General features: G+C 35.7%; 1 protein-coding gene across 5 annotated transcripts in view; it reads right to left on the bottom strand.

Annotated features, from left to right (window-relative positions):
- LOC127855391 (prostatic acid phosphatase-like) overlaps positions 1 to 23,561 on the bottom strand; it is a 53,810-nt gene extending 30,249 nt beyond the window's left edge. The window contains exons 1-3 of one of the 5 annotated variants that reach the window (XM_052390909.1): positions 23,418 to 23,561; positions 8,170 to 8,265; positions 7,692 to 7,784 (exon numbers count right to left, since the gene is read on the bottom strand). In XM_052390909.1, the coding sequence (XP_052246869.1) occupies positions 7,692 to 7,784; positions 8,170 to 8,265; positions 23,418 to 23,507 (279 nt within the window). In that variant the 5' untranslated portion in view covers positions 23,508 to 23,561. Of the gene's footprint in view, positions 1 to 7,023; positions 7,054 to 7,145; positions 7,176 to 7,267; positions 7,298 to 7,633; positions 7,664 to 7,691; positions 7,785 to 8,169; positions 8,266 to 23,417 lie in introns of those variants that run through there. The other 4 variants (XM_052390910.1, XM_052390911.1, XM_052390913.1 and 1 more) reach the window with 4 other exon arrangements.
- Between the last annotated feature and the right edge of the window lie 1,764 nt (positions 23,562 to 25,325).

The raw sequence follows: 25,325 nt of genomic DNA, 5'->3' as shown, positions 1-25,325 counted from the left end.
GACCCGCAACATCGCAATGTCCAATTTTACGCAAATCGTCCGTGGATCCCATTTTATTTTTCATCAACTTAAATATTTCCCCATTAAGAGATGCTCCCGATTTAATCCAGTTTGACCCGGTATTTCGCGCCGTCACTGCGTCTAGTTGATCGGTATTTATAGTGAGACAAACAATACACCCGTACGCTCAATTCCATACAGTTGGTGTTATCGGCGTAAAGCCATTAGCCAAATATCATTTGTTTGTCTCTATTGAAAGAAACTAAAATGAGTCTATATCTCTATTGTTGGTTTGTAACCTACGTAGTATACTCGCACGGTAGCATATTAATGCAGAGATCGGAAAATCATTGATAAATGTATTCGTCGTTTCAATGCTTAGGGCTGAGAAATTTCGGCAAATCGGAACTCAACTAACGTATAACACTTGCTCAATTAACCGTTTAACTCCACCTCCGTTCTCTGCAAAAGGTTCGAAGGCGGAGCTTTGCACGTGCTATTATATAATTGGACGATTGCCATTGAGGAACAAACACACGATTAGTTCGGCATGTTGATTGCTAGACAAAGGAAGCCAATTTTGTCGGCGAGAAACTTGTCGCTTTATTGCTTCAGACAGGAAGCGGCTTTCCTTTGATGACGTCAAACTGTCAATTCACATAGAGTGCAAATTTTCGGAATTGCTAACAGTAAAATTTGGATTAAATTATCAAAATAAAGCAAAAGCGAAGTTGAGAAATATGATTGAAATAATTAGCGTCAGTTCAAATAAGACGTTTTGCGTTGTAAATCAACGAGTTTTCATGACAACAAAATCTTAAACAAACAATACCGCGACGACGCGGGGATTGATATACCTCGATTTTTGTTAATGAACAATCAATGTAGAAGTGTGAAAACACCAACAATGACATTTTTTCATCTTTTAATTTTTGTTGTTTCGACAACGGCCCCTTCAGTCTATAACATTATAGGGTGTAGTTTTCTACAATAAAAAAAATGGCGGCAATTGTGAAGATTTACGATTACGAAATGGATTTTTTGCAATTAAACAACCAGGAAAGCGTTGTGTCAATGTATTACGCGCACTGAATTTTTATTTTGAAATTTGAAGGTAAAAAACTGGGCGCTATGCATGGTAAAATACGGTATACAGTAGATTTCGCTTAATTGAATAGCCCATTTGTCACGTCCGAATATTCAATTATCCGGAGTATTCAATTATACGGAATTTCAGGGACTCAGGCTGTACAGTAATTGTATATTTTTCGCCTAGTACTGAGTCAATTAATATTTAAAAGCTTCATTTGTATGAGATCTGCCCAATAGGGTCCATCTAATGTCCAATGCCAATGCACATTGTAAGTATCAAGCCAATCGGCCTGTCCGTTCACACGTTATTGACCGGAAACAATCTTTACTCTCAGTGTGAGTGGCGTTGACCTTTGACCTTTTGACCCCAAATTCAATAGGGGTCACTTACTGGCAAAGGCCAATGCACATGGGAAGTATCATGCCGATTTGTCAATCCATTCACAAGTTATTGATCAGAAACAATTTTTACTCTTAGCGTGCCAGTAAACTTGACCTTTGACCAATTAGTGAACCCAATATCACCTATTAAAACAGGTAAATGACATGTCCTCAATAACCTCAGTTTGTATATAGGTATTGTACTGAACTTCTGTGTACAGATAGCTTACATGCAGGCCTCACTTGGGATTGAATTTTGGGCAAAAAAGGTCAAGGTTAAAATCATCATTACTAAAAATTGAAAACTGGTGAATATCTAAAGTTCGGATATTGCTCTGAAAGTGGGCATGTATGTTTTAGGGCCTGAGATTAAGATTGGCACACTTTTGGGAGTGGCTTATGTTGGTAGCTTAAATGCATTTGGATTAAGGTCAAGGTCAAAGTTACTTGAAAAAAGTGTTATTGCCTCAATAACTTGAGTTTGGACGGTATTATGCAGAGGTTGTGTGTGTAGGTAATTTTCATGCAGTCACTTATCAAAGCCTGTTACTGTGGTTAGCCTCAGAATAATGCCAAATTTCGTACAGTTAAGGATTGCGTGCACAATGAAATTGTGATTAAGGTTTGCATGCAATGTGTACATATCTCTTTAGCTACTGCAGATATTTGAAACTTCACACATGTCTTTGGGGTTGTGATGCAAGCCTTCCAACCTTGGCAGATAAATGTGTCATGTATTGTAATGTAAGGCAGGCCTCGACACTAACAGTGTCCCGGGAACCTGACACCCCTAAATTTGTGTGAGGGGAGGGACACCAGTTTTTCCCAGGATTTTTCTCTAATTTTAATAGGCAGGGTTCCCTGTGGACACCAATCTGTAGAAGTTAGTGTCAAGCCTTGTAAGGGACATAACTCGTATTGTCTTGATTAAGCATGCAGTCAGGAGTTAATTGTATTGAGGTTTATATCTATGTGAATTTATGTATAAAGTCATTTGTAAGTTATCCACTGAGTTCTGAGTTATTACAGTTTGCTGCAACAACTCCTATCTTTTGCTGACATGAAGAGCTAGAGCAATGGGTAGCCTTAAGGCAAAGGTCAACGTGAAAGTCATTGTTGCTAAAAATAGATTAAAAATTTCACTCAATACCTGGAATTAGGATGTAGATTTTGTGCACAACTTTTTGTAAGTAGGGTAGCTAGTAGGCTCATCTAGCTAGGTATTGCATTTGGGACCAAACTCACTAAAAATGGAAAAGTAGTTTCCACTTGTTAACTTGTTTGGATGGGGCTATTTTTGACCAATTTAAAAACAAAGTCAATTATCCTGGTAATTAGATTGGAGGTTGTGTAAGCAGGCAGTGTTAAACAGGTAGTTTCCAGTAGATTTAACTCAATAGTGTGTATTTTATCCTAAGTTTAGACAGGTTTAAGTCTAGAGTGCTCAATTTAATCTTAAATTTATTACAATTCAGGAATATGCAAAAACAAGAGATGTGTTTGTCAGAAACAAAATGCCCCCTATTGCGCCACTTTGAAATAAAATTTCAATATATCATTTGGCAGCATTAGAAATTATCTCCCTTTTAAAGCTTATTACTTTCCTTGATTGTATTTATTGACTGATGACCTTGACCTTTCACCACTCAAAATGTGCAGCTCCATGAGATACACATGCATGACAAATATCAAGTTGCTATCTTCAATATTGCAAAAGTTATGGCCAATGTTAAAGTTTTCTGATGGACGCACAGACTGACGGACTGACAGACTGACAGATGGACAGTTCAACTGCTATATGCCACCCTACCGGGGGCATAAAAAGTAGGTTTTTGTATTGACTTTTAACGCGTGTCTTTAAAAGTATACCATTGATACGCCCGTTTAAGTGCACAATTGAAATTCATAGTATATGCTTATCACATACAGGATTTTGTGAACTTTTGCTGCACAACATGTATATGTAGCAAAACAAAATTAAATAGTTGTTGCTCTTTTTGTTTCACACTGCTCTGTGTCATATTAAGAGAAACAAGAAATGTGTGCATAGGAAACAGATGCCCCACATTCCATTTTTGTTTTCAAATTATATTTTCCTTAGAGGTTAGAATGTGACTTTGAGGTAGGTAGAAGGGTGCTTCCTTTGAAACAATGTCTTACGATGGTTTACATTTGTTCTTAGTTATTATTCCATCAATATATGGCAAAGTTATGGCCTGCAAGACAAGAATTTTGGAATTCGACCTTTGTATGACACCCCTGTTGCACAGGGTTGCGATTTCATGTACCAAGAGCTTAAAGCATACAATGAAATATTTGTGAGATCTTAAATGTCTGCAATTTATCTGAATAAGTTTTTGCATGATTTGAAATGATTTGATGAGCTTAAGCGGTATAAACTGTATATATCAGTACCATGCACTTTTTTTATCATGGCACTGATATATACAGTTCATAATGTTAACCATTATAAATCAACTTGATCTCAGTACATTATTGGCTTTTATTTAGCAAAACATAATGTATAGATTAAAACATAAATTATAACAAGCTGTTGCCAAAACTAATATATTTACATCAGTCATGAAAATATTCATAAATAACTTTTACCAATATAACAGTAACATATGGTATGCCCTAAACATAACTTGCAAAATACCAATTGGTTACAAAAAAAAGTGATTATCAATGATAAATGGTAGACAAATCAAACTGACTTTTAGTCAAAATGTAAAATAACTAGGCAATTATTACTCAAAATAACAAATTTGTAGCAAACGATGCACATGTATATGTTACAAATACAAAGAAAAGACAAACTATCTTATGAGACTCCTCTGAAAAAACTATGCTTAAAACATTTGCTTAAAGTGTCGTCACTGATTAGCCTATGCACACTGCGCAGGTTAAACCAGGTAGTCACTTTTTGCACATACATTAAGCCCTGTTTACCCGAAGAAAGGCTCATATATAACAAGAACGCCAACAAGATGACAGACTGATAAACATATGTGCACAAATGCTAAACACAGAACACATCACTGGTTGATGCATCATCAACACAAGCCAGATCAACACATTGGTCAGTCTCTTCAGCTTTCCTAATTTCAATATTATCAGCCATGAAAACACAGTTTTTCAGCCATTAAATCAAAATTCTCATATGCTTTTCATTGGAATATAGAGTTTTATTTTAAAAAAACAAGAGATGTGTTTGTCAGAAACACAATGACCACTAATGCGCCGCTTTTTGTTACCTTTGACCTTGAAGGATGACCTTGACCTTTCACCACTCAAAATGTGCAGCTCTATGAGATACACATGCATGCAAAATATCAAGTTGCTATGTTCAATATTTCAAAAGTTATTGCAAAACTTAACTGTAAGATTAAAGTTTTGGGATAGAATGACAGAATGACGGAATGACAGACAGGCAAAAAACAATATGCCCCCGATCATTTGATCCGGGGGCATAAAAAGTTATGAAAATTTATTTGTTTTTTATTTTTTGACCTTTGACCTTGAAGGTTGATCTTGACCTTTCACCACTCAAAATGTGCAGCTCCACAAGAAGTAAGTAAGAGATTGAATGGAGAAATGATTTTTTTATTTTTATATTTGACCTTTGACCTTGAAGGATGACCTTGACCTGACCTTTCACCACTCAAAATGTGCAGCTCCAGGAGATACACATGCATGCCAAATATAAAGTTGCTGTGTTCAATATTTAAAAAAGTATGAAAATTTATGTTTTTTATATTTTGACCTTTGACCTTGAAGGTTGACCTTGACCTTTCACCTATTAAAATGTGCAGCTCCACGAGATACACTTCATGCCAAATATGAAGTTACTGTGTTCAATATTAAAAAAGTTATGATACAACTTTAACGAAGGATTAAGTTTTAGGAAAGAAAAATACAGTGATATTTGACCTTTGACCTTGAAGGATGACCTTGACCTTGACTTTTCACCACTAAAAATGAGCAGCTCCATGAGATACACATGCATGGTAAATATCAATTTAGTATGTTCAATAGTGCGAAAGTTATCAAACTTTAACCAAGGTTAAAGTTTTGGACAGAATGACAGACAGACAGGACAAAAACAATATACCCCCGATCTATCGATCCGGAGGCATAAAAACCTCTGGAAAATGGAATCATTCTCAGTCCAAGGCCCATACATGTAACTTCGCCAAAAACAATGGGACTGGACTGAAACTCACACTTCATCTGTAGGTCATTTTTTTCCCAATTGGGAATTTTTTAGCAAATTTTGAGACAAAAGTATTCTTTTTGCGATTGGGAATATAGCCTAATTTCGGCTATAAAATTGGGCCAAAAAAAGCCCTGACCATGCTGAATGTTTGAAACGCACTAAGTGACCCCATGACCTAGTTTTTGGTCAAGCATTACCCATGTTCAGACTTGGCCTACACATTATTTATAAACAATTTCTGACCAAGTTTGGTGAAGATGGGATGAGAACTACTTGAATTAGAGAGCGGACACGAAAAGTGTGACGGACTGACAGACAGACAGACAGACAGACAGACTGACCGACGGACAGTGCAAAACTATATGCAGCCCGTTGGGGGTATAAAAAACTTGAACATCAAAGAAAGCTTGTAAATCATTTGAATATTGATATTGATTAAGTCACTTGCGGTTAACAACTATGTAAAAGAACTACTTCAATACTTCACAATGAATTTACAGCGTGTTAAATATGGTGTTCACAACATCAAGTTGTTTTCTCGGTCGGGGAGTAAACTCAATCTTTCCACAGACTAAAGTACTGTTTCTTTCCCATGTAACACACTCGTTATTCTAAGCTCAATTCTTTAAATAATAGCCTCAATCTGGGAAAACTGGGCTTAATGCAGGTGTGAAAGGTATTGTCCAATGGGAAAACTGGGCTTAATGCATGTGTGTAAGGTATTGTCCAATGGGAAAACTGGGCTTAATGCAGGTGTGTGAGGTATTGTCCAATGGGAAAACTGGGCTTAATGCATGTGTGTAAGGTGTTGTCAAAAATTAGTTCGGACAGTTAGCACACGCTAATCAGGGATGTCGCTTTAACTGGATTTCTCCTAAGAAGAGGTTCACTTTCAATGAAAAATACTATAAGTAGAATGTGTGGTCCCTGATTAGTATGTGCAGTCTGCACAAGGTAATATGGGACAAAACTTAATATGCATGCATTAAGACTAGTTTTCCCAGAACAAGGCTAAAATGATCTACCCCCCCCCCCACGCCCCCGCCGCCCTCCGGATAGCCAAGTTTCACTAGAATGGGGTACGTACCTGGTATCTAGAGTAGCTGCTATTCATAAAGCCAGTTTCACTAGAATGTGGTAAGTACCTGGTATCTAGAGTACATGCAGCTGCTGTTCATAAAGCCAGTTTCACTAGAATGGGGTAAGTACCTGGTATCTAGAGTAGCTGCTATTCATGAAACCAGTTTCACTAGAATGTGGTAAGTACCTGGTATCTAGAGTACATGTAGCTGCTGTTCATAAAGCCAGTTTCACTAGAATGGGGTACGTACCTGGTATCTAGAGTAGCTGCTGTTCATAAAGCCAGTTTCACTAGAATGTGGTAAGTACCTGGTATCTAGAGTACATGTAGCTGCTGTTCATAAAGCCAGTTTCACTAGAATGGGGTACGTACCTGGTATCTAGAGTAGCTGCTGTTCATAAAGCCAGTTTCACTAGAATGTGGTAAGTACCTGGTATCTAGAGTACATGTAGCTGCTGTTCATAAAGCCAGTTTCACTAGAATGGGGTACGTACCTGGTATCTAGAGTAGCTGCTGTTCATAAAGCCAGTTTCACTAGAATGTGGTAAGTACCTGGGTACCGTTTTACTAAGCAACTTACGCAAGTCTTAGACTTGCGCACATATTTTAAAATAATTGAATTTCATTCATTTCAGATTGAGGCAAATTAATTTTTACTTGGAATGTAGCATAACTTAATAAATTTCATTAAAAACATTCAAAATTTCAATATAGCAAGAATTTGAAAGAACTATACTTGATTTAAAATATGTGCGCAAGTCTACAAATTGTGTAAGTTGTTAAGTAAAACGGTACCCTGGTATCTAGAGTACATGTAGCTGCTGTTCATAAAGCCAGTTTCACTAGAATGGGGTACGTACCTGGTATCTAGAGTAGCTGCTGTTCATAAAGCCAGTTTCACTAGAATGGGGTACGTACCTGGTATCTAGAGTAGCTGCTGTTCATAAAGCCGGTGCTGACGTATCTCTGTCTCAGTAGCTGTCCAAGGTTGAAGTGCTGCTGGATACCAATCTGTGAACAAACAAATCAGTTTGCCTTTATTTCACAGCAGCCAGAATGGTATCAACTGCAATAATTTCAATATAAAGAATTCAAATTTAATCTATTGACTTCTAGAACAACGGGTGATACTTTTCTTCTGACAATTTGGCATGTGTTTTTTTCAAACAGTAGATTTCTTCTTTTTATAAAGCCTAAATTTATTTGCACACTGTAAGAAGGCCAAATAATTGCTGTTAAGCTTAAACTCCACCACTCATATCTTGTTTTAATAAATATAGAATGTTTGATTATATAAATAAGAAACATACACAATCATAAATTTATATTTTTCCATAGAAAAAGGAAAATTGTATTAGGATCAAATGCTGTTTTTCTAAATGAAGCTATTGCTCACCTGTGACAGCCATCCCAGGCCTTGTGGCCATTTGTCAATCTGATTTACATCCGTTGGAAAAATGTCTATAGGGCTTCTATCTCCATGGCGATAAACCTTTAAAGTTAAATGTGAATATTTTATAGAAAATGGCCATCATTTGTAGTATGCATAAAAAGACTGAACCATGGCAGACTTCATTAATAATTTCCAGGTCCAGATAAGGTGTCTGCTTTAATCAATGATAAAGTGTTTTTAAAGATATGCAACTGGTATGAAAAATGTTTGCAGGTTTGCAATTATTACTGGCTGTAAGACAGAAACACAAGCGTTTTGGAAATGTCTGCTTAACTTAATGTCAACTTGTTCATGCACATAATATTAAAAAAACTTCATTAAACAAGATATCATTAGAAAAAATGTTCAAACCAAGTTTCATGAACTATTAAAAACTTGAACTATAAATGGCCTCCTGGTGGCCATGTTTTTCAACAGAATGGAACCATTTTTAAACTCATCCAAGATATCATTAGAACAAATGTTGTTAGCAAATTTCATGAAGATTGGACAATAAATGTTACTTTAAGAGTGTTAACAAGTTTTTACTTTAGCCATATATGTTAAATTGCCCAACCCCATGGCGGCCATGCTTTTCAAGCAACCAGAACCATTTTTAAACTCGTCCAAGATATCATTGGGACACATCTTCTTACAAAGTTTCATGAAGATCAGACAATAAATATGGCCTCTAGAGTATTAACAAGGTTTTACCATATCCATATATAGCTTTATGAGGAAAAATGCCCAGCCCCCTTGTGGTCATGTTTTTCAACCAATTGAAACTATTTTCAAACTCATCCAAGATATAATTGTGACAAATCTTCTGACCAAGTTTCACGATGATCAGACAATAAATGTGGCCTCTAGAGTGTTAACAAGGTTTAACTAAAGTCATATACTGAAAAATGTCGTCCAAGATATCATTGGGACGAATTTTCTGGCTAAGTTTCATGAAAATCAGACAATAAATTTGGCCTCTAGAGTGTTATCAAGGCAAATGTAGACACCGCACACACACAACAGACAATAGGTGAAGATAGATGTTAAAACTTTCATAAAATGTAAGTAGTTTACTTGACATTTAAGGTCTTGGCCTTGTTATTCTACAACCACTACGGTTGAATAGTATTTTTATTTTGCAGATGCACACCTTTAAAGTAAATATTGACATACATTTAAATATAACATTAATTAACCAATCTTCTTGGTGAAAAACTTCCTATTAGTCAAATATTATTTCAAATTGCAATTTAACATTATTTTATTTGGATGTCTCATCTATGCCTCCGTAGAGATCGTATTAAAAGATTTGTTACATGTCATGTTGTGCATTGTACATAACTACATGTATATATCAAATTATTTGGTATTGACTTTTTCTTTTTTGTTATTCCATTTTTTATTTCCATCGTAATATTTTTATTACATAATTGCAGAACATATAATGTATGAAATACATAGTTTTAAATATAATTGTTTCACATTTTTCTCGATATAATTATGATACAAAGCATCAGTGAAGACTATGGTTTATGTGAATAAATATGTTTTAAATTTCACCAACATGGAATAGAATCACAAAGTTACATAAATATATGGATAGAAAAAAAACTAAAAATAAAAAAAAGGAAAGTGTATGTTGCTTTTGGGTAGGTGTACCTATGTTACAAATGTCCAGTGAGTATAAAATATATGTAATTTATTTTGTGTTGTCGCTATTAATTCCTCGAGTTTAATTCGATTATTAAAAAAAGATACAAAAGCATCTATTTGCGGTGTTGCTTTTTCCTGTTTGCATTTAAAGATAAAGTATTTAGCCAATAATATTACGGAGTTTATAACGTGTGCATTTTTGGAGTCAGCTATGGTGAAATTACAGAATGATATTTTTGCAAAATTTAGTTCAATGTTTTCTAACCTGTTTGATTTGTTGTCAATAAAGTTTTTGATATCCATCCAAAATTTTGAATGAGGTGACAATCCCAGAATACATGAATATTCGTTTCTGAGTACATATTACAAAAATCGCATAGGTTGACGGAACGAGATTGCATTTATGTAGGTAAGTGTTGTTTGGTAAAATGTGCATGAGATATTTATATTGGAAATTTCTTAGTTTGGTGTCAATAGTTAATTTAACTGATTGACTGAAGATAGTTCTTTGATTAATTTCTGGATTATTAAGCGTGTCTTTCCATTTGTCAAATTTCCATTTAAATATAACATTAATTAACCAATCTTCTTGGTGAAAAACTTCCTATTAGTCAAATATTATTTCAAATTGCAATTTAACATTATTTTATTTGGATGTCTCATCTATGCCTCCGTAGAGATCGTATTAAAAGATTTGTTACATGTCATGTTGTGCATTGTACATAACTACATGTATATATCAAATTATTTGGTATTGACTTTTTCTATAAATCAAAAACTTCTCAGTTACTGTTAATCTGTATTTATGTTGTCAATAGTTGCGAGTGAGGGTATCACGTTTAAACGGTCGCGTTTCGTGTTTTGCCCAAAAACATTAACAAAAACAGTAAACGTTCAAACGACAGTCAATATCAATATAATAAATTTTGGGGTGCAAATTACGTAGCCGACTAGCCGTACGAAGTATATCAATGACGAACTCCGAAATCCGGGTACATGTGGTAAATCCGGGCACTACCGAATTCGGAAGTTATTTATTTCTGATTTTGGTTAGCTCGGACATGAACGGAAACTAACAGAAAATCTTCGCTACTTTCCGAACATCTTACAAATTGGCAACGAAACAGTGCATATGCCGCGATATTGAAATATTTTAAGTGATTGATAAGCAAAGTAAAGCACTACGGTAGCAAGTTGAAAGCAATATTTTAGCCAAATTATATATTTATTACGTTTTTGCTTATTAACTGGTTTTTCATTTTATGCAGCAAAACGGTATGCACTTTGTATTTCATGTGCAAAATACGTACATAATTTTGAAGTGTCGTTTACCGATACAGTTTTTTTCGTCAGTTTTACATTATGTTCTACGTTTTTTAATTTCTTTTTATAGAATGACGAATACACATGTGGTGATACGGATGGTCTGATTTATACTATTTTTTGGTTTTAATATGGCGTCATTGCTCGAATGGAATATGCAAGGAATATAACTTCCGGAAAAAATTACTACTTTCAGTTTGGAAATATGTGATGGTACTGATGCTTATAAAACGGACATAGAGATACTGTTTAAACGGTTACGTTTCGTTTATTTCATTTCGTTTAAACGTTTAGAAAAATCTGTAAACGTGATACCCTTAGTTGCGTGTGTGATGTACACTACGCGACCCGTGATTTTTGCCGCGATTCTCGCATCACCGCAATCGATGCAACGTGACAAATCGCGGTGATTCAGAGCGACAAGAAAATTTGGGTGATGTCTCTGCGACTCCACGGTGACCGTCGCACAATGTATCTCGCTGTTACGCAATCAGCGCGAATCACCGCGAACCGCCTTGGCTCACCTTTTTAAGCGAGTTACGTTGAGGGTTACACTAACATGTACATGTAACATATATACACTTACATTATACATTGCAATAATAAACAAGAGCACCGCCTTGCGGGTGCAGACCGCTCATCTATTTTCTTTTTTAAGGTGAAGGGACTCTCATTTTCAATCACAAAGGAGGGAGGGGTGGAGTGAAGAGGGGTGTATAGTGTGGGGGCGTGGACATTTATTACATTATCTTCCAAAAATGCGAAAAAAAAAAATTGGGGGGGTGGGGGGGGTGGGGTGGGGGGGGGGGTATAGTGTGAGGGTGTGGTGCTCATTTGTGAGATGATCTTAAAAAAAGAATTTAAAAAAAAAAACAATAATTAGGGGGGGTGAATTCGGGGGAGGGGGGGTGGGGGGGGTATTCTTGGGTGCGATGGTTGGACGGTATTTCAAACATAACATAATAAAAAAATATTTGTGTTTTTTAACCGTTTCAACAAAAAACAAGGGACAAAATTGTCACAAAACCAGGTTTTCATTGTGAAAAAAAAATCTGATAAAGGGAGAAATTTCAAACTGAACTTTTGAAATGACCAAAAAAAATTAACCCCCTTTGTAAGTTTTTTTTTTTTTTTAAATCTATTTTTAGTCGTGGCGACCTTGACATTGGAGATATTGACGTGATTCTTTCGTGGGACACACCGTCCCATGATGGTGAACAAATGTGCCAAATGATTTTAAAATCTCACAATGAATGACATAGTTATGGCCAGGACAAGCTCATTTATGGCCATTTTTGACCTTTGAACTCAAAGTGTGACCTTGACCTTGGAGATATTGACGTAATTATTTCGCGCGACACACCGTCCAATGATGGTGAACAAATGTGCCAAATGATTATAAAATCTGACGATGAACGACATAGTTATGGCTCGGACAAGCTCATTTATGGCCATTTTTGACCTTTGAACTCAAAGTGTGACCTTGACCTTGGAGATATCGACGTAATTATTTCGCGCGACACACCGTCCAATGATGGTGAACAAATGTGCCAAATGATTTTAAAATCTGACAATGAACGACATAGTTATGGCCCGGACAAGCTTATTCCGCCAGCCCGCCAGCCAGCCAGCCAGCCCGCCCGCATTCGCCAATCTAATAACCAGTTTTTTCCTTCGGAAAACCTGGTTAAGAAATTGGGGGGGGGGGTGGGGTGGGGGGGGGGGTATAGTATAGTGTGAGGGTATGGTGGTCATTTGTGAGATGATCTTAAAAAAAAAAAAAATTCTTGGGTGCGATGGTTGGACGGTATTTCAAACATAAAATAATAAAAATAAATATTTGTGTTTTTAACCGTTTAAAAAAAAACAAGATGCGTTTGTGAAACACAATGTCCCCCTATATGACGTCTTACTTTGAAGGAAGACCTTGACCTTGTGAAGGATGACCTTGACCTTTCACCACTCAAAATTTGCAGCTCCATGAGATACACATGCATGCCAAAGGTCAAGTTGCTATATTCAATATTGCAAAAGTATTCATAAAATAAGCGATTTGGGCCACATATATTTGACCTCTGACCTTGAAGGATGACCTTGACCTTTCACCACTCAAAATGTGCAGCTCAATGAGATGCACATGCATGCCAAATATCAAGTTGCTATCTTCAATATTGCAAAAGTATTTATAAAATAAGCGATTTGGGCCACATATATTTGACCTCTGACCTTGAAGGATGACCTTGACCTTGACCTTTCACCATTCAAAATGTGCAGCTCCATGAGATACACATGCATGCCAAATATCAAGTTGCTATCTTCAATATTGCAAAAGTATTCATAAAATGAGCGATTTTGGCCATATATATTTTACCTCTGACCTTGAAGGATGACCTTGACCTTGACCTTTCACCACTCAAAATGTGCAGCTTCATGAGATACACATGCATGCCAAATATGAAGTTGCTACCTTCAATATAGCAAAAATTATTGCAAAATGTTAAAGTTGGCGCAAACAGACCAACAGACAGACCAACAGACAGGGCAAAAACAATATGTCCCCCACTACTATAGTAGGGGGGGGGGGGGGGGGGGGGGGGATTCGGGGGGGGGGGGGTTTAGTATAGTGTGAGGGTGTGGTGGTCATTTGTGAGATGATCTTAAGAAAAAAAAATAGGGGGGGAATTCAGGGGGGAGGGGGGATGGGGGTGTATTCTTGGATGCGATGGTTGGACGGTATTAAAACATAAAATAATAAAAATAAATATTTGTGTTTTTTAACCGTTTCAAAAAAAAAAAAACAATTTGGGGGTGGGGGTATAGTATAGTGTAAGGGTGTGGTGGTCATTTGTGAGATGATCTTAAAAAAAAAAAAAAAAAATTAGGGGGGGAATTCGGGGGGGGGGGGGGGGGGGGGGGGGTGATTCGGGGGGGAGGGCATGGGGGATGGTTTGGGTGGAGTCTATTGTGGTATGTCAGGTAAGAGTAGTTTTGTCAAAGTATCAATCAAATCTAATCGTAAATAAAGAAGTTATGGCATTTTTAGCAAAATTTAATAATTTGACCTTGAGAGTCAAGGTCATTCAAAGGTCAAGTCAAAATTCAACTTGCCAGGTACAGTAACCTCATGATAGCATGAAAGTATTTGAAGTTTGAAAGCAATAGCCTTGATACTTTAGAAGTAAAGTGGATCGAAACACAAAATTTAACCATATATTTAAAGTTACTAAGTCAAAAAAGGGCCATAATTCCGTAAAAATGACAACCAGAGTTATGCAACTTGTCCTTTTACTGTATCCTTATGATAGTTTGCGAGTGTTCCAAGTATGAAAGCAATATCTATGATACGTTAGGGGTAAAGTGGACCAAAACACCAAACTTAACAAAATTTTCAATTTTCTAAGTATAAAGGGCCCATAATTCCGTCCAAATGCCAGTCAGAATTACATAACTTTGCCTGCACAGTCCCCTTATGATAGTTAATAAGTGTTGCAAGTATGAAAGCAATAGCTTTGATACTGTAGGAATAAAGTGGACCTAAACACAAAACTTAACCAAATTTTCAATTTTCTAAGTATAAAAAGGGCACATCATTCTGTCAAAATGCCAGTTAGAGTTACATTACTTTGTCTGCACAGTCCCCTTATGATAGTTAGTAAGTGTTGCAAGTATAAAAGCAATAGCTTTGATACTTAAGGAATAAAATGGACCTAAACACAAAACTTAACCAAAATTTTCAATTTTCTAAGTATAAAAAGGGCACATAATTCTGTCAAAATGCACGCCATAGTTATCTAACTTTGCCTGCCCAGTCCCCTCATGATAGTAAGTAAGTGTACCAAGTTTGAATGCAATAGCATTGATACTTTCTGAGAAAAAAGGACCTAAACGCAAAACTTAACCGGACGCCGACACCGACGCAGACGCCAAGGTGATGACAATAGCTCATTTTTTTTTCTTCAAAAAATAGATGAGCTAAAAAGCTTTTGTTGTTGATACAATGGGCATATTAGCTAAAATACTCCCGTTCCGACAAGAACTTGATGAAGTAATGTCGGAAGCTTTAACGGCTCCAAATAAATATAACAGCGCAGAATGATCATGCAATAATTATTGAACATAACATGTAAACATTATTTAACTAATTGCATTAGCAGAATGTTTATTAAAACTTACAAGCAATTATATTCTAGGCCCGAATACACTACCACTGTTCAAATTCCATATTGTTGCCATATACAAGGCACTGTGTAAATTGAAAGTTGCATAGTGTTTCGTCATTGGTCGGTTATAAATACCTTGTTTCTCAATACATGGTATTTTATTTAGACGAAACTAATAATTTGGTAATTTACGAGAAATATGATATAACTTTTCCATTTAAACTTTGATCTTACCGTGTGTGTTTATTGACGTTATTAATTATGTTAAGACTTATTTTTGCATTTCATTAAGAATTATAATGTGTAGCCCTTTTGTTAACAGTGTTTAGCAAAATATTCGCGCATCAAAACATGGAGAAATATGATATAACTTTTCCATTTAAACTTTGATCTTACCGTGTGTTTATTGACATTATTAATTATGTTAAGACTTATTTTTGCATTTCATTAAGAATTATAATGTGTAGCCCTTTTGTTAACAGTGTTTAGCAAAATATTCGCCCATTATAACATGGAAAATGTTTAAGTAACACTTTCATTTAAAGGTTAAATGTCATCGATAGATTATGTCTAATTATTTGGACTAAATTTTTCTATACTTATTATGCCCCCCTTCGAAGAAGAGGGGGAATATTGCTTTGCTCATGTCGGTCTGTCTGTCGGTCTGTCGGTCCGTCCACCAGGTGGTTGTCAGACGATAACTCAAGAACGCTTGGGCCTAGGATCATGAAACTTCATAGGTACATTGATCATGACTCGCAGATGACCCCTATTGATTTTGAGGTCACTAGGTCAAAGGTCAAGGTCACGGTGACCAGAAATAGGAAAATGGTTTTTGAATGATAACTCAAGAACTCATACGCCTAGGATCATGAAACTTCATGGGTAGATTGATCATGACTTGCAGATGACCCCTATTGATTTTGAGGTCACTAGGTCAAAGGTCAAGGTCACAGTGACCCGAAATAGTAAAATGGTTTCCGGATGATAACTAAAGAACGCATACGCCTAGGATCATGAAACTTCATGGGTAGATTGATCATGACTCGCAGATGACCCCTATTGATTTTGAGGTCACTAGGTCAAAGGTCAAGGTCACGGTGACCCGAAATAGTAAAATGGTTTTCGGATGATAACTCAAGAACGCATACGCCTAGGATCATGAAACTTCATAGGTAGATTGATCATGACTTGCAGATGACCCCTATTGATTTTGAGGTCACAAGGTCAAAGGTCAAGGTGACCCGAAATAGTAAAATGATTTTCGGATGATAACTCAAGAACGCTTTTGCCTAGGATCATGACACTTCATGGGTACATTGATCTTGACCGGCAGATGACCCCTATTGATTTTCAGGTCACTAGGTCAAAGGTCAAGGTCACAGTGACAAAAATCGTATTCACACAATGGCTGCCACTACAACGGACAGCCCATATGGGGGGCATGCATGTTTTACAAACAGCCCTTGTTTATTTTCTGTTTCAGGCTCCAATGTGAATAACTCATGTTACTCGCGTTACTTTCCGAGCGTTGTACATACATTCACAATGCTTGATAAGCCGGAAATACATTACTGTTCTATTTTTAAGTATATGTTATTATGACATCGTGTTTTATAATATGTTGTTATTACATCATTGCCTATAATTAATGCCATTAAACATTGTGTTTGTTTTGCTGAAAAAAAACGAGTATATCAACGTAGCACTTAGCTTTTGCAGAGTTCAATAAATTTGATGATGATGTATAATGTACATGCATTTCTCTGGGTTTTCACGCCCAAAACAAAAAAAAAATCAACATTTGATTATTTATTGTGTACTGTCCAGCGGGTGAAAGTGTTTGTTCTAGTGTCTAATTGGCACTCTTTGTACAATGTACGTGCTCAAACTGTGAAAAGATGTGACAATCACAGAAACAACAGGATGGCGCTGCCAATTAAGTGCGAGAATGGATAAAAGGGCATTGACAAAAAATAACAGTTTGCATATATTTTTCGGCGTTTACTCAGATGGTCTCTCACAACAAAAAAACTTTACAAGTCAAGGTATTATGTTTTACTTCTATCAGTAACGTTACAAAATACAACAAAAAAATTTTACAAGTCAAGGTATTATGTTTTACTTCTATCAGTAACGATACGGATACGGCGTGTTTGATTTGAAATGACTTTAAAAGAAATATCAAATTGTTGGCAATATAATTGTTTTAAAAATACCAAAGAAACATTTAACCGAAATCAACAGAATTCAATGCTTTGCGCTACACAGTTTGTATAAAAATATCAATACTTGCACGCTCGTATACCTTGACCTTGTACATTGCCGCGTAATTTTCGTGCTCTTTTGTCGGGAAATATACATGATGGCTATATTGGAAGCATTTGTAAACGTCGTGTTAACATTCAAACATCGGAAGAGTGTTTCGGATTGCGGCGAATCACCGCAAAATTGAGGGGGATCAGCGCGAAGATTATCGTGCTCTCGCGCGACGGCGGAGTGACGAATCACGTGAAATCGCGTTGATTTTCCACTCAAAAAGCAAACTGTCCGCCTTGACTCCGCGAATTAGGCAACAATCACGGGTCGCGTAGTGTAAGCCCATGATGTAGTACTGATTACCTTTGACTTTGAATTCGCAGATCTATTTTCTGTTAATTATAATAATTGGATAATAAATTGTGATCAACATCAAAGGTGTGAGGTGCGACAATCTGGACCAACTGTAATATATTATATTGTAACGATTTATATCTTGATCAGATGGACCTTTCAGAAAAATACTGCATATAAAGCAGTGGTCAGCCTAGGGTAAAATTTTAGGGAGAAGTCACTTCTCTCTTGACTGGCATTTATAAAGGAGAAGTGAGCAGAAATAAAAGAGAAGTCATGTTTTTTGGTTATATCTTATCTATCTTGTAATAAGTTGCACGATTTTACCATTTGAAATCACTGAATACAAAAGTCAATATGTAAATTAAGAATCCTGCTCTTTCACTTTGTTTAATTGTTCATTGAATAAAAAATAAAGTTTAAGACAACAACTAAAAAGACAACTTACTTAAAGCATTCAAGTGTGCATGAAAGTGTGTACATTGTTTACATCCACAACTCACCCACCCTACGAACTAATTTTAATATTTTATTTTTGGGAGGGGGGAATTTGATATAAAAAATTACTAATTAATTTTTTTTAAATCTAAAAAACAAACATTTAAACTACTTAACCTCATATTTCCAGTTGAAACAACAATAAAACCAGTTAGATGAACAAGTCTTTAACAATCACAACACTGTAGACCCTATGCTACAAAATGACCCGGTATCAGACTCAGAGCGATCATCGGCCAGGCGCAAGCCCGATGCACATAAAATTACACCGTCCGCTGATCTGACAGTGATTGTTCTCTATTTGGGATAAGATTGACTAAATCATCAATTCAAAAATTAAGAGCGTTTTTATCACACTTTTGTTTTGAGCATTTACTAAATGATTTAGACAATAGACACGTAAATTATGTCAATGGAGTTTGTTACAATTTATTAGGTTTATTGAACTAGATTTAAGAGACATACATGAGACACATTATTTTACATGGTTTTTGTCTACTCCTATAAATATGAGGTCGATTTACATCGACCTCATATCGTTTAACGTTATTTTGCAATAGCATCGTTCCGACATGAATTCATGTCGGAAGCTTTAACGGCATCAAATTCATATAACAGCACAGAATAATCATGCAATAAATTATTAAACATAAAATATAAACATTATTTTACTAATTGCATTAGAAAAATGTTTATACAAACTTACAAGTAATGATAGTCCAGACCTTAAAACACTACCACTATTCAAATTCCATATTGTTGCCATATAGCACTGTGTAAATTGAAAGTTGCATATTGTTACCTCATTGGTCGGTTATAAATACATTGTTTCTCTATATATAGTATTCGATTTAGACGAAAATAATAATTTACGTGGAATGTCATATTAGTTTTCCATTAAAACTTTGATCTTGCTGTGTGTGTTTATGGACGTTATTAATTATGTTATACTTATTTTTGTATTTCATTAAGAATTAGAACGTGTAGCCCTTTTTGTTAACTGTTTTTAGCAAACGATTCGCGGCTTAATAAGACACGGAAAATAGTTAAAGCGACACTTTTATTTAAAGGTTTAATGTGAACAATATTAAATGAAACCTTTTTTGGTATTAATATACTTTATTGACATGTTAAATTCGATACTTGAAAAGGTGTTTAGTCTTTAAAAAGATGTCGCTGATATTGTTAATTTAAATAACTGTTAATATGCTTAATGTTGTGTAAGAAATTGAATAGTTTCACTGAGTTTTATTCCCGCCTAAAATCCGATATCGTAAAACGCGCAACGGTTAAGAATAAGGTCTAAATAAGTTTAAGTATTCAGATCTGAATATCAGCAGCTGTGCCAGCTGGGAGCCCCGTTTTGGCTTTAACAACCGCAAGCGAAACAACATACTTTTTTAAGTCTTGCACTTAGACTCCATGATCACAAGTATAGGTCCCTGCTGTGGCGTATGGCACCATAGTGTTATTTAGTATTGGTCGGCACAGTATCTGATCATAACGAGACAATTGGTTTGTGCTGAACACAGGGGCAATAAAACCACAGATCTATCAATAAACAAGATTATTGAGATATCTTTTATTGAACACCGCGATAAAAATGCTCAAACCACGGACTCTAGATTACACGGATAAGAAACATGGCAACATTCTCAGAATCATCACTGCTATATGTGTAATCACCTAACAATTCGTCTAAAAATAATTTATATATTTGAGTTAAAGACGATGCACTGTTGTATAAGTCTGAATAAACTATCTGTCTGCCTGTCTAAATCTAAGCCGTCATCGTCCCAGTGAAAAACAAATCTGATTTTGATTAGTTGAACATGATGCCCTAATGTCAAAATACGAAATGACCCGCGTAACACCGACCGTGATTTTCAAGAATCTTTAATAAATTGATAATTTAAGGTAAATAACATTTCATATAATTATACATAATTCCCTCGTTGATAATTAACAGCAAACGATGAATGTTTTTAACACCCATTTTATTTCAAGTATGCATGCAAAGCCGAATAAAATCGAGAGGGTCCGCTATATACGCTGTTTCATCATAAATTTAACACCCTTTCTGTGTTATAAACAAGAGCTGAAATAGTTAATTTATTAAGATTTATTTATAATAAGCTTTATTGATATGTTACGTGAACAAAATACTACAATATATCATAAAAAATATAATAATCATGGCAAAGGAAATTCAATGGCCGGTTTCTAAACAAAAGCATAATCGCCAAGACCGTAGCATCAGTTCAGTGCGTTAGGAACGCGCGCTACTTTCTTCCGCCTTCATTCCTTAATAACTTTCGTTTTTAAACAATTTTTTTTCTATCGTATACAGAATTCTATTCTCCTAAGCAAGATGTATTTTTTCGGCGTAAGCTGTATTAAGCCAGCTTTTCACCCTGACTTGACCTTTGTAAGTGTCCAATAATATTCAAATAAAATTTTACGCGGCTAGGTACGAATGAATACACTTCATTTATTCCATTGGCTGATTTGAGTATAACACCAGAACATTAGAAACATATCCGCGTCTTTGTAACACTGTTTTACTGCATGAAACAATTTTATCTCCAATGAAAAGGCTCAATAGATAGAACAGTTTTACAATCAATTTTCGACATAAATACAGTTTGTGCGTTCACCTTTTATTTTCAGAGAATTACCAGCGCAAAAGCGTTTATACTTAAGGCTGTATTTTCATATTTAGTACTTACTTGCATTGCATTTCAACCCGCGAGTTTTAGGGTCAATTCGCGGCCAGTGTGTGAAAGTCAGAGTGTATATACAGTTCATCACCGGAGTTCGCAGAAGGGGTTGCGATCTTTTCATTGAAGGAAAAAATTGGAATCTATGCTATTTTTGTCTGATGGAGTAAATAGTTCGTTTAGTCGCTTTGTCGATATATAAATATTTTAGGCACAGCTGTTGCCTTGGTCGTGTACAGTTGGCGTAAACAAGCCGTCGTTTCAGCAGCAGAATTGTTACCTAACTTTAATGCATTGCATTCCAATCCGCAAGGTATCAAGGTCAGTTTGCGGTCAGTTGCAGAAATCTTTATATAAACGCCGTCTCGTAAACTTTGTGCACTTGAAGTCTGTTTTGATCAGAAAGATACTAAATAAAGATATTCGGCGATATTGTTGTGGTATGTCAATCATCGATTTTTAATATGTTTTCAACATTTGCATGATAAGGACCAATTTTGATAAAATTAATTAGAAATATTTATCCATTAAGACCAGTTTATTAAGCATGAGCACAATAATTCACTATACTATAATTATGCAATTAAATCAGATTTGAGTATTGCCGGCTGACCTATATGCACTCGTTTATTTTCATGTTTCTTGTGTTTTTCTATTCTGTAAATATAGATATCAGAGTAATAATATCACATAAAGCAAAATAAGCCACAAAATCTGGCGCAACACCCCGTAATTGATTTGCTTGTGATGTAGCTAAGAACTGCGCAGAAAAAAAGGCATCCGCTACTTTTTATCTCATTGCGATAACTTTTGATCGTTCATAAACATCGACCAAAATCAACGCCGTATATATTTTTTAAAGATATTTCTTGTTAAAACTGAACTCCAAATATAAACGCTACAAATTGGTATTAAGTACGAACATGTCAACCGTAAATCTAGATTCGAAAACTCCAAAACGGTATGATATTTGAAAAAGTTAAAGTTATAACTCGCCGGGCTGTCGAAATCAGAAGAAAAACTTAATATATATTTATATATCTGTTTACTACGTAACGTAAGCTTTCTAATGATATATAATTTGTCAAAATCTGCCGAGAAATGAAACAATAATTCAACAAAAGACGTGAGTGGGTACATCAAAATGTATAACCTCGGCGCTTCGCTGTACGCGAATTGTACAAAATCGATAGCCACAATATGGTAAAACGCGCGGTGGTAAAACATAAAATGTGTATTTCTTGTGTTTATCTCGCTATAAATCCATTAATAACAACGGGAATATACTAAAACGTATATTTTTGAAAGAGGAATTAATAAGCAACAAGATAACGTATAAACCAATAAAATCGGATGAATAGTTTTTGCATAAGATTGAGTTTACTACAGTAAGGGTCAAATACTCGATTCATCTCCTAACAATATACACTCCGTGATACAACTGGTAGTTTTTACACACACATATTGGTTCCATTTAATTAAAGAGTACAGAAAGTTAAAAAGTGATGTGGTTTGTTGTACAACAACAATTGGTTATGTGTAACCTATTCAAAAAATAATTTCGTTCAAGATAATTCAATGTAATTCTATAAACGACAAACACACGAAGACACACGAAGTGTGTTGTGTATGTTTATTTTAAAAAATGTACATAAGTGGTTTAAAAGCACAATTTTTACACATTTAAGAGGTAATCGCTCACATATATGTCTAATTAATGATAATTTTATGCATTAGCAAAGATTTAACGAGAAAAACTGAAGTTTTAGCTGAACTCAATTTGCTATAGGAAAACGACGGTAGCCGTTTAGACGTAAGCGGGGTAGCTTACGTCTAATTATTTGGACTAGGTTTTTGTCTTGACGAGGAAGAACTTTGATCTGTAAGATTGTACTCACAAAAGCTCAAAGCACTCAAGATGAATTATCCTATCGCAACCCAAATTCGACAACACCTAAATTCGACGATGTTCTATTTGTATTGATTAAATGGATGATTATTGTCTTGGAATCATTTCAAAGTAATACAGCCGAGTTTAAAATTATTATTTTGTACTATTAAACATTTTATTATTTCTTTCATTATTTGCTAAATATTGCTTCATGTAACCGTTACATCGTCGAATTTGGGTCACACTGGGATATGTAAAATAACGAACCACGAAAACATATTGCATCTATCTAAATGTATCCATAAACATTAAATAATAAGATATTCCATAGGGTAATTCAAAATTGCATACCAAATTAACGAGACGTAGAGTTGTGTCATCGGCCTGACAATACACATTTAAGATGAAAATGTATACGAGACAAATTCCAATTTTCGCCATTTTTAACTTCCGCCTGTCAATGCAAGAAACAATTGTGTCATAAGGAAAGCTTTGGTAAACTACGGAATCCGGATAAAGCCATCTATAATCTCGCCCATCTTTCATCAACGGCGACACACGACACACGAAGCGATGCACGATATTTTTCGCGACAGTTGCGGCGACGCACGATATTTTGCGCGACTTTCGCGGTGACGCACGATATTTTGCGCGACAGTCGCGGCGACAAACGATATTTTGCGCGACAGTCGCGGAGACAAACGATATTTTTACCATATATATCGCCTTTTGGGCTACTTACACAAGGGCGATATATCGTGTTAAATATATCGTGCGTCGCCGCGACTGTCGCGCAAAATATCGTGAGTCGCCGCGACTTATGTTGATAACTCATTATTACTCTCAAGATATAAAAAACACGAATTTTAGGGGAAAATTGCATTGTAAGAAAAGGGTACCGAAATAGAATAATGGCATGATAAGAGCCTGAGCGGAATTGCTTACCGTATTTATCATTGTGTGACGTTGGTGGTCAGCCTGTCTGGAAACCGTTCCTGTCAGCCAGAATAGGTTATCGACATTTGCCAGTGTGGTATTAATAATACAGTCTGACTTCAATTTTCTATCGTGGTAAGATGTTTCATTTGCAAGACACAATGAGAGTTTCAAAGACCCGCGTCATGCGAAAACGGGTATCATGACGTATGCGGCCAGGCTAGCTCGGGCTGGTAAATTACGCAGACTGGCCTTGGGCTACGTTGGCCGCATAAGCAATAAGACACACTTTCGCATGACGCGGCAATTCCAATTTTGTCGTCTTGTATATGAATTTAAAATGAATGAAATCAACAATTTTAAAGGATCTTATATACCGGTGAACTAAGCAATAAAGCCGGGATGGTTCGGTGGCAGCGTTTCATATTGTATTATCAAGGCTCGCGGATTCGAGTCCCTGTCAGGTCCTGTTTAAATCAAATTCTTTCGTGTTTTTAAATAATTTTAGATTTATCCAAATGTTGCAGCTTTTCTTGGCATTAAAAAAGCAACAACATGAAAATACGTGAACAGTTCATGTTAACGCCATTTAAGATTTTAACGCGATCTTATATTATGTGGTGTATTTTTGCCATTTTCTATCTGATCGAAATACAATCGTGATACATCTCCTGAATCCTCCGTAAAGATTGCAGATTTAAGGAATAAATCGTCTGCTGATCCAGAGTGATCGAAATAGTCGCTTGCATGCTAATAATATCACGTTCAATTAAAGAATTGATTTTGTTGGTGTTGTTAGATATGCATGTTATTTGTTTCATCTGCAGTGATCAACAGTTTCCTGAATTGTATGCCATTCAACCAAGCCATCATCATGGCAGTAGAGTTAACATTTTTGAGAAACCTTGTTGCTCAAGCTATTAAACTTTATCTTCATATATGTTTTTTATCACCCAGTGAAGATGCACCGGTATTTGTTTCATCGCCAGTGATCTTCACTTATTCCTTCATTTCACTTATTTTTCCTTTGAACACGTATGACAAAGTTGTGCGGAGGTTTTAGTCATGTTTATAAAAAAGCTGTAGTTTTGCAATCGATGGGTCCATTATATAAGCATCGCATGCACATAATTTAAGTTATGGGAGTATATGCACGAACACTTAATCAATTACATTAAGTACTTATAAATTTATATGAAGTGGATGAAAAACGTTGGCCATTTCATAGAGTAAGATATGAGTTTTGTAAAGTAGGTCATGTTTTACATCGGATATTTAAATTACTTCATTTGTTTTGAAGTTATACTCCTTAGCAAAGAAAAC

This window comes from Dreissena polymorpha, chromosome 13 (genome assembly GCF_020536995.1).
Source record: "Dreissena polymorpha isolate Duluth1 chromosome 13, UMN_Dpol_1.0, whole genome shotgun sequence".
Lineage (NCBI taxonomy): Eukaryota > Metazoa > Mollusca > Bivalvia > Myida > Dreissenidae > Dreissena > Dreissena polymorpha.
Note: the sequence above shows the minus strand (reverse complement) of the source record. Positions and strands in the feature narration are given on the sequence as shown.